The sequence below is a fragment of the Lethenteron reissneri genome, chromosome 69 (genome assembly GCF_015708825.2).
Source record: "Lethenteron reissneri isolate LAM-NWPU_2019-01 chromosome 69, ASM1570882v1, whole genome shotgun sequence".
In the NCBI taxonomy this organism is placed as follows: domain Eukaryota; kingdom Metazoa; phylum Chordata; class Hyperoartia; order Petromyzontiformes; family Petromyzontidae; genus Lethenteron; species Lethenteron reissneri.
This window is the reverse complement of record NC_083847.1, coordinates 10,245,539-10,254,246: the sequence shown is the minus strand read 5'-3', so window position 1 is coordinate 10,254,246 and position 8,708 is coordinate 10,245,539. Positions and strand designations below refer to the sequence as shown.

General features: G+C 48.7%; 1 protein-coding gene across 1 annotated transcript; it reads left to right on the top strand.

The window, feature by feature from the left end:
- The first annotated feature begins 314 nt into the window (after window positions 1-314).
- LOC133360843 (zinc finger protein 227-like) lies at window positions 315-7,130 on the top strand. Its single transcript, XM_061579737.1, has 4 exons — window positions 315-412; window positions 2,284-2,494; window positions 4,133-4,423; window positions 5,409-7,130. Exons 2-4 carry the CDS (start codon window positions 2,401-2,403, stop codon window positions 6,344-6,346), a joined length of 1,323 nt encoding a protein of 440 aa, XP_061435721.1. The 5' UTR covers window positions 315-412; window positions 2,284-2,400; the 3' UTR covers window positions 6,347-7,130.
- Window positions 7,131-8,708: the final 1,578 nt, after the last annotated feature.

Below are 8,708 nucleotides of genomic sequence, written 5' to 3'. Positions count from 1 at the left end.
AAACATGCTTCAAATCGCTTTAAACTATTGTCATTGTAGTGCGTATTTAATGTGGCGCTGCACTCTGATGTTGTAGGAGAAAACATTAATTAACAAGTCTATTTAATTAAGTAGAACGTGTCATCTATATTTTATTTAAAGTTGCGCATTTTGATGTGACGTCACATTTCTCAACCCCCCCCCCCCCTCGTCACATTGTCACAAATGTCTGACCCCCCCTCCCCCCTAGGTGCGTGACGTCATTTATGGACGGCCCCTTAGGTTCACTAATCGGTACCCCGACTACCGCCCCCGCTGTTCTAGTTCCGGGCGCCATCCGCTCCTCCCTCGTCCACGAGCCGCTCCGTCTCCTGCAGGGAGGTCCCCGCCCCCCTCGGCCTCCAGCCGCCTCCTCCTGCTGCTGCTTCTGCAGGTCGGGGGGCTTCTCGCTGTGGAGCTCACGGGGCCGGGGCCACTCCTGCTGCTGCTGCTGCCTGCTGATGCCTCCTGCTGCTGCTACCTCCTGCTGCTCCTCCTGCTGCTGCTCCTCCTGCTGCTGCTGCCTCCTCCTGCTGCTGCTGCTCCTGCTGCTGCTCCTCCTGCTGCTCCTCCTCCTGCTGCTGCTGTTCCCTGCTGCTGCTCCCTGCTGCCTCCTCCTGCTGCTGCCTGCTGCTGCCTCCTGCTGCTGCTACCTCCTGCTGCTGCTACCTCCTGCTGCTGCTCCTCCTGCTGCTGCTCCTCCTGCTGCTGCTGCTCCTCCTCCTGCTGCTGCTTCTCCTGCTGCTGCTCCTCCTGCTGCTGCTGCTACCTCCTCCTGCTGCTGCTCCCTGCTGCTGCTGCCTCCTGCTGCTGCTGCCTCCTGCTGCTGCTCCCTGCTGCTGCCTGCTGCTGCCTCCTGCTGCTGCTACCTCCTGCTGCTGCTACCTCCTGCTGCTGCTGCCTCCTCCTGCTGCGCCCTCCCCCTGCTCCTTGTTGCTGCTCCACTAAACTTGCGTTTCGAGGATTTGGCTGCTGCTATGAATGTCCCCGTGACGATGATGGAGATGATGTCAGCCCACTTGGTTGAGCTGTTATCATTTGTGATTGCTGGGTCGCTTCTGACGAAAGAGCCACACAGATCAGTTGGCATCTGGTAAAATAAAAACATATTTTAGTTTGGGTCCCGATGAGTATGAATCTCTGTAGGTCTCTGGTTCTACATGAGTATGGGTCTCTATGGTTCTATATGAGACTGGGTCTCTATGGATCTATATGAGTATGGGTCTCTGGTTCTACATGAGTATGGGTCTTTATGGTTCTATATGAGACTGGGTCTCTATGGTTCTACATGAGTATGGGTCTCTATGGTTCTACATGAGTGGGTCTCAATGGTTCTACATGAGTATGGGTCTCTATAGTTCTACATGAGTATGGGTCTCTATGGTTCTACATGAGTATGGGTCTCTATGGTTCTACATGAGTATGGGTCTCAATGGTTCTACATGAGTATGGGTCTCTATAGTTCTACATGAGTATGGGTCTCTATGGTTCTACATGAGTATGGGTCTCTATGGTTCTACATGAGTATGGGTCTCTGGTTCTACATGAGTATGGGTCTCTATGGATCTATATGAGTATGGGTCTCTGGTTCTACATGAGTATGGGTCTTTATGGTTCTATATGAGACTGGGTCTCTGGTTCTACATGAGACTGGGTCTCTATGGTTCTACATGAGTATGGGTCTCTATGGTTCTACATGAGTATGGGTCTCTATGGATCTATATGAGTATGGGTCTCTGGTTCTACATGAGTATGGGTCTTTATGGTTCTATATGAGTGAGTATAGAATTAACTTTGCTGCTATTAACTTCCACGTCATAAGCCACTTTGTTGAGCTGTCATTTGCATGGGCAGGTCGCTTCTGACGAAAGAAAATGTAGCACAGTGAGGCCTTGACTGGTAAAATAAATAAAAAAGTTTATAGTTTGTAATTATCCTGCACGCAAAGATGTCGTGCTCCGTTATGCGTGCACGACAAATGTGATTTCATACCTGTTAACCCCTTATCTGTGCCTACCTTATTACAGACCAATTCAGATCTTATTGGTCACCGCGTGCCTTTATACATTTTAACATTCATCCTACAAAGTACCATCACAAGGGAGAAACACAAAGACATTTTTTTTGCCCGTATTGAAACGTCTGTATGCCGTATGGATCTGGAAACTCAATGTCCCTGTACAAGAATACGGGGTAAACCGTACGGGTTGACACGATATGCAATTTGCTGTTGCTTCCCACACTCTGCAATGTCTCGGTGAGCAGCAGCAGGAGCTACCGCGTCTTCCTTGGGGCAGACTACGAGGAGGTGGAGGTGGTGGTCGTGGTGGGGGTGGTGGAGGAGGAGGTGGTAGCGGAAGTGGAGAGCCCCCTTCTGTGCTCATGGAGCCGTGCATTAAGCTAGAAGAAGACGAAGAGAAGCCTGGCAGTAAGATATGGCTGCCAGTGAAAGTGGGGACGCAAGGCTGCAATGGCTGTGAGTATTATCTCCCAATAGGGCAGGGGTGGGGAACGTCCGGCCCACGGGCCATATGAGGCCCGCGAAATCATTTAGTCTGGCCTGCCAAGGCAACCGCAGGCGGGACTCGAAAGTCAATGAATCTAGGAGCACACCTGGAAAAGCAGTTGCGAGTAGCAACATCATCAATACCAGCTAACATCACACGCCTCACCAAAGAGAAGCAGTTCCAGCCATCGCATTAGGGGTGAGTTAATTAAATGTTTGACCAAATATAACAGGCTAATTTTTAAGTTGATAATTTTGTATGGCCCACGAATGATGTTATAAATATCCAAATGGCCCTTGGCAGAAAAAAGGTTCCCCACCCCTGCAATAGAGACTGGCAATGGTCTGAACGTCTTTCGCACCTTACTTTGCCACATTTCCAAATTGGAGGTGCGGTGTAGTGTAGTATGCAGTGTTGTGTATAGTGTAGTGTAATCGGTGGTGCTGAGGGGAAGGACAATCTAAAACACAAAAAGTGCAGTTCTAAAGAAATTAGTTTTCATTCTATATGCTTGAATGTATGTATGTGTGTTGAACTTATTTCGCACCGTACGTAGCCAACCGTGCGAATCGGAGATGCAATCTCCTCGGACATTTGGAAACACGTTTTGAAAGATTCGTGCATGTGACTGTGTGACTCTTTCAATATAATTCCAAGCATGCATCTCTGCATACTGCTTTGTACATTCTTCTGATGTTCAATTTTTTCCATGTGTTCGAGAACATACATGACGCTCGAAGCATCATATTTTTGCCAAGGTGGCGAGATATTAACGACCTCGCCTGGTATACAGGAGGCCGTGGGTTCGATCCCGACTGACTCCTGTATATTTGGAGTTTGCACGTCTCTCTCTCTCCCCGTGGTCGCGTGGATTTTTTTATTCGGGTCCTCCGGGTTTTCCCTCCACATTTAGAATCATGCGTTTTGAGTATTTGGCTGATATACATTTCCCCATGATAAGCCAATTCGTTGAAGCTATAATTTGTGATGGGCAGGTCGCTTCTGAAAAAGAGCTACACAGCTCAATGGGCCTTCCCTGGTCAAAATAACAGTTTAGTTTTATAAATTGAAGAAAAGCAAGAGGATTTTGGGCAAGACGTCTCACTAGAAGGGATGACAGCCTTGTGGTCAAGACTAAAGTCACAATGGCGATTTCAGTCGGCTAGAGTGTAGGTCTCGTGGATTCTGATATCACAGGATCATGAGAGCAGCGACTCTCTGCCCACAGTGCGAGGCTGAGCGCCTCTCTTGTCCCACTGGCGCGCAGGGAGAATTATGCTGCTGTTGCGAACTGCTTCTAGCTTCTGTTAGCTGCTGAGCTGTTCTCCACACAGTCATCGCTGTTCGCGATAGAGGGGTTGGGGTAGTGATATGCGTTGGGGTAGTGATAGGGGTAGTGATTGGGGTTGGGGTGTGGTCGTAGCTGGGGGTCGAGGGCAGGGAGTAGCAGGATGGGCGAGAGAGAAGAGATGGGGATTATTTTAAGGGAGGAACGGAAGCAGGTTAGTGAAAATTATTGTTTTACGTGCAAGATTTGTTTTAATGTGTAGCATGCGTTTGTGCTTATAAATCTGTTCACTGTTCACCCGTCATATTCCATCTCTCAGCTGAAGGAACGGACATTCGCATTAAAGAGGAGGAAGTTCAGGCTGATGGGAGTAACCTGGCAATCAAAGAAGAGAAACCGAGTGCCGATGGCCGAGAACTTCAGCTCAAACTAGAGACGCGACAGGTCGATCGAAGGGACCTGCACATTGTGGAGGTCGACCTTAAAGGTCCGCTGATTGGCGATTGTTCATCTGTGGCATCTGGGGAGCCACGATTCTCACGGGGGGACTGTACTGCATCATCAAGGGTGGCGGAGATTGAAGTGGAGGTGGGCGACGATGATGGTGATGGTAAGGGAGGGATGGAACTCTGTGGGGTCTTGGTCAGTACGAGGGGCAAGGTCTGGTACAGAGGCCTCTCCAAACTGTCGACGTGGTGGAGATCGAGGTGGTTTTGGAGGATCTAACCGCCGATAGTGTAGAGGGGAGCTCCATGTGTATGGGTCATTATGAGTGAGGCCTGTTAACCCTTTTACAGCTCAGTGCAGAAGTCCCTCGGTTAACGTTTTTAGTCCATTCCACAAAAATTACTGTTAACAGAAATAACGCTGAATCGAATTCACTTATGAGTTGAAAAATAATAGTCTGCAAGAGGGCTGTTTCCACTGACAAAACAGAAAACGTACAATGTTAAACAAAGCCAAGTCGAGGTCTAAACCGCTCATAAAGGAGTGTCGCTGATTGTCTGAGGGCACGGCTCAGCCCCCACTTACGAGTACTCGGATTGGCCAAAATTGGCGCCACCACGTGCATAGCGTAAACGTATCGTCAGTCAACATTAGTAACGTGAAGTCGAAACCATGGGCGTCCTATGGGAGGTGAAACGTTAACTGCAAAAACCGTTCACCGATGTCACTGATAGCCTAGGGATTATTATACCCAGCGATGCCCTTTAGATAGGCCTAATAGAGGCAGACCATGCTTAGTGCTCAAGATGCATTCCTGGAGAGGTGAGCGCTAACCAAATCGGCGCTAAAAGGGGGTTATAAGATATTAGGAAGCCACTGGAGTTATGCACTTTTATATCATCTAGATTGAAAACTTATTTTTTGAGAACTCTCTGTTGTGTCTAGTTTGTTGACCTTCCACCCGCACCTCCGATTACCGTGGTCGGTTGTCTACGTACGGTGGTGCGAAGGAAGTTGCTTTTGTGGGCTTTTCTCGAACATTTAAAGTGGTGCAGTGCTCTGCGAGGGCATCAAAATTGATTATTTGTCTCACGATGTGACGCCAATCGGGAAAAAAATGTGTTAACGCCCGAATGTTTGTGTCACAGGAAGGGTCGTGAACGGTGGCCTGAAAACGCCCTCCCATGCAAAAACTGCCAGGACAACCACGACAACAACTCACACCGAAGAGAGAGCGCATGGCTGCTCCGTGTGCGGCAAGAGCTTCGTTCGTCCGTCGGATCTTAAGAACCACGCGATGAGCCACACGGGAGAGAAGCCGCATAAGTGCTCCGTGTGCGGGAAGGGGTTCGGCCGCCCTTTCTCGCTGAAGGCCCACGCGATGATCCACACGGGCGAGAGGCCCCACGTGTGCTCCGTGTGCGGCAAGGGCTTCGGCCGCCTGTCCACCCTTCAAAACCACGCCGCCACGCACGCCGGAGAGAAGGCGCACCGGTGCCCGGTGTGCGGGAAGGGATTCGCCCGCCCGTCGACACTCAAGGGCCACATGATGATCCACACGGGCGAGAGGCCGCACCGGTGCCCGACGTGTGGAAAGGAGTTCAGAAAGTCGACGCAACTCAAGGGCCACGTGAGGAGTCACACCGGGGAGTGGCTCCACAAGTGCTCCGTGTGCCGGAAGGGTTTCGTCCGCCCATCAGAACTGAAGAGCCACGTGATGACGCACATGGGGGGTGAGAGGCTACACCGGTGCTGCGTGTGCGGGAAGAGTTTCTTACTCCCGTCGTACCTCAAGCATCATATGGCCACTCACGACGAAGAGAAGCCACACAAGTGCTCTGTGTGCGAGAGGGGCTTCGGGTACTTGACGTCGCTGAAGTATCACATGAGGGTCCACACGGGGGAGAGGCCGCACAAGTGCCCTCTGTGCGAGAAGGACTTCAGGCACTCGACAGCCCTGAAGAGTCACATGATGACCCACACGGGAGAGAGGCCGCACGAGTGCTCCGTGTGCACGAAGAGTTTTTCTGATCCATCGAACCTCAAGGTTCACATGGCGACCCACAGCAGACGTAGCCGCAGGTGAGGGAGCCCAGTTATAAACCAAAGATTTTCAAGAAAGACGTCTGTAAGGAGTGAATCAGTTCTCTCGGCAGCTCGAAATGAATTGCAAGGAACTGACAAGTTTGCTGCTACAGTAGTTACTTATTTCATTGAAATAATTAACTAAACTGAAACTAGACTTTTTATTTTACGAGGTAAAGTCCCACTGAGCTAGGTAGGGCTTATACCGAAAATGACGTATACCAAACGAATTTTTCTCATGAGAAATAAAGGGAAAGAAAATAATCCATTCCAGAGTATAAGAAATTATATTTTATATGGCATATTATACATTAATGGGGTTGTATAAAATAACTTACACTACTTATTACTAAAATGCATACATAAATAAAAATAAATTGAAATAAAAATAAAATTTTACATCATTTTACCTTGCTGAGAGGAGTTGAATGAATTCGCAAAAATTTCACGTTAAAATGACAAAAAACACGTGAAAATTCACAGAGAGTTATAGCAAGGGTTGTGCACTGAACGAAATCTACTGTACAGGCAGACTGAGGAGCGGCGCTTTGTTTCAGTCGTGAACGGGATATACGCGGGTACGCGGTGACTCATCCCGATCCATACAAGTTCTTGCAAGCGCGTCGTATCCCAAGCAAGACGTCGTATCCCAAGACATTTTTTCTCGTCAAAACACGACGTATACCAAATTCTAAGTATTCCAAAGCGGTCGTATACCGATGTATGACTGTAACTGAAACACACGCCTGACACAAAGAAAATAAAAACTCAAGATGCGACCTGAACGGACATGTGTTGCCTTCCGCCCCTCCGCTCCCATTTAATCTGCGGTGGTTACACCCCTTTATCTTCGGTCCCTGTCTCCAAACCCTCCAGCCTACTAACTTATTTCAAATGTTGTATAATGGGGGCGGGGGATCCATCTGGCCTCAAATTCCTCCTTTTTTCTCTTGAGTTCATGGCCTAGATTGTTCCATTACATAATGCCCCATAAGCGTACTATTGTACCATTGTTTCCAGGTGGATGGTTCTTGGTTCTTCCAGTGAGTCACATTAACCAGAAAAGCAGACATTTTCACGCCACAAAAAACTAAGTTCTGCTCATTAAAATATCAGTCGTTAAACGCAGCCAGCGACTACTATCAAAGGTCCATTAGAAAAGTGTTCATATATTTCTTGAATTGAGCACGCTCGTGAGAAATTGAAACTCATTTTATTTTTATTTTACCAGGTAAGGACTCATACTCTTTGGTTCTTTCGGTAACGTCACGTAGGTAGAAACATAAAATAAAACATAATACATAAAAATTATATATTATTTTTTTGTATTTTATTTTTCTACCTACGTGACTTTACCGAAAGAACCAAAGAGTATGGATTCCTGCAGTCACGAAAGCTTCAAATCAAGGTAAGGACCCACTGAGCTATAGAGTAGCTCTTTGTTAGAAGTGACCTGGCCATCACACACGGTAGCTCAACGAAGTGGACTTATCATCAGGCGTAAATGTGTTGAGGTGCAACAGAAGACGCAGTTCTTTAGTAGGGGCGGAATGTCAGGATTTATTAAAGGCTAATGCCGGCAACTTATAAGGGCTTACGCCTAACAGTTGGAAACGTAGAATCTCCCCAGAGGAAAAGTACTGGGGAGGTCCCTAGCGCTTCCCAGGCTATTCGTGCTCTTCCCTCAGCACCGACCTGGTGAAGTAGCCCCCCCTAGCCTGGTACTAATTCTCCCGACCCCGGGTCCCGACTCTCCATAACGTAAGGGGTCGTGGTTTATAGCCAACGTGAATTGAGCGTGGACAATAAGACCCAAGCCGAAACATAAGATATAAAAAAGATTGCTTCAAATATGTATTGTTAATGATAGAATATAGTCTTGTGATCAGTATGACATACGTATACCAAGTTTGCAGTCGATACGACATTGGGAAGTGGGTAAACATTGAGTTACAAGATTTGAGGATACAACAGACAGAGTGAGTTAAATAAAAGCGTGTAATAAAAACCGGAGGACCCGGTCGTGGGCATCGAACCCACGACCTCCTGCAGACCAGGCGAGGTAGTTAACATCTCGCTAGCCACCGTCAAAGCCTTATCATTTAAGTGACGCTTCTCATCCTCCATCTCGCCTCCCGCGCCTCGCTTCGGCACCCCCACCCACCAATACCACGGGGTGCAATGCTGGTTCCTGGGCCCCAACCCTCCAATTCGCAGGTTCCGGGGCCCCCACCCTCCACACCGCTATGCAGGTTCAGGGGCCCCCACCCTCCACACCGCTATGCTGGTTCCGGGGCCCCTACCCCTCCACTTCGCTATGCTGGTTCCGGGGCCCACACCCCTCCACTCCGCTATGCTGGTTC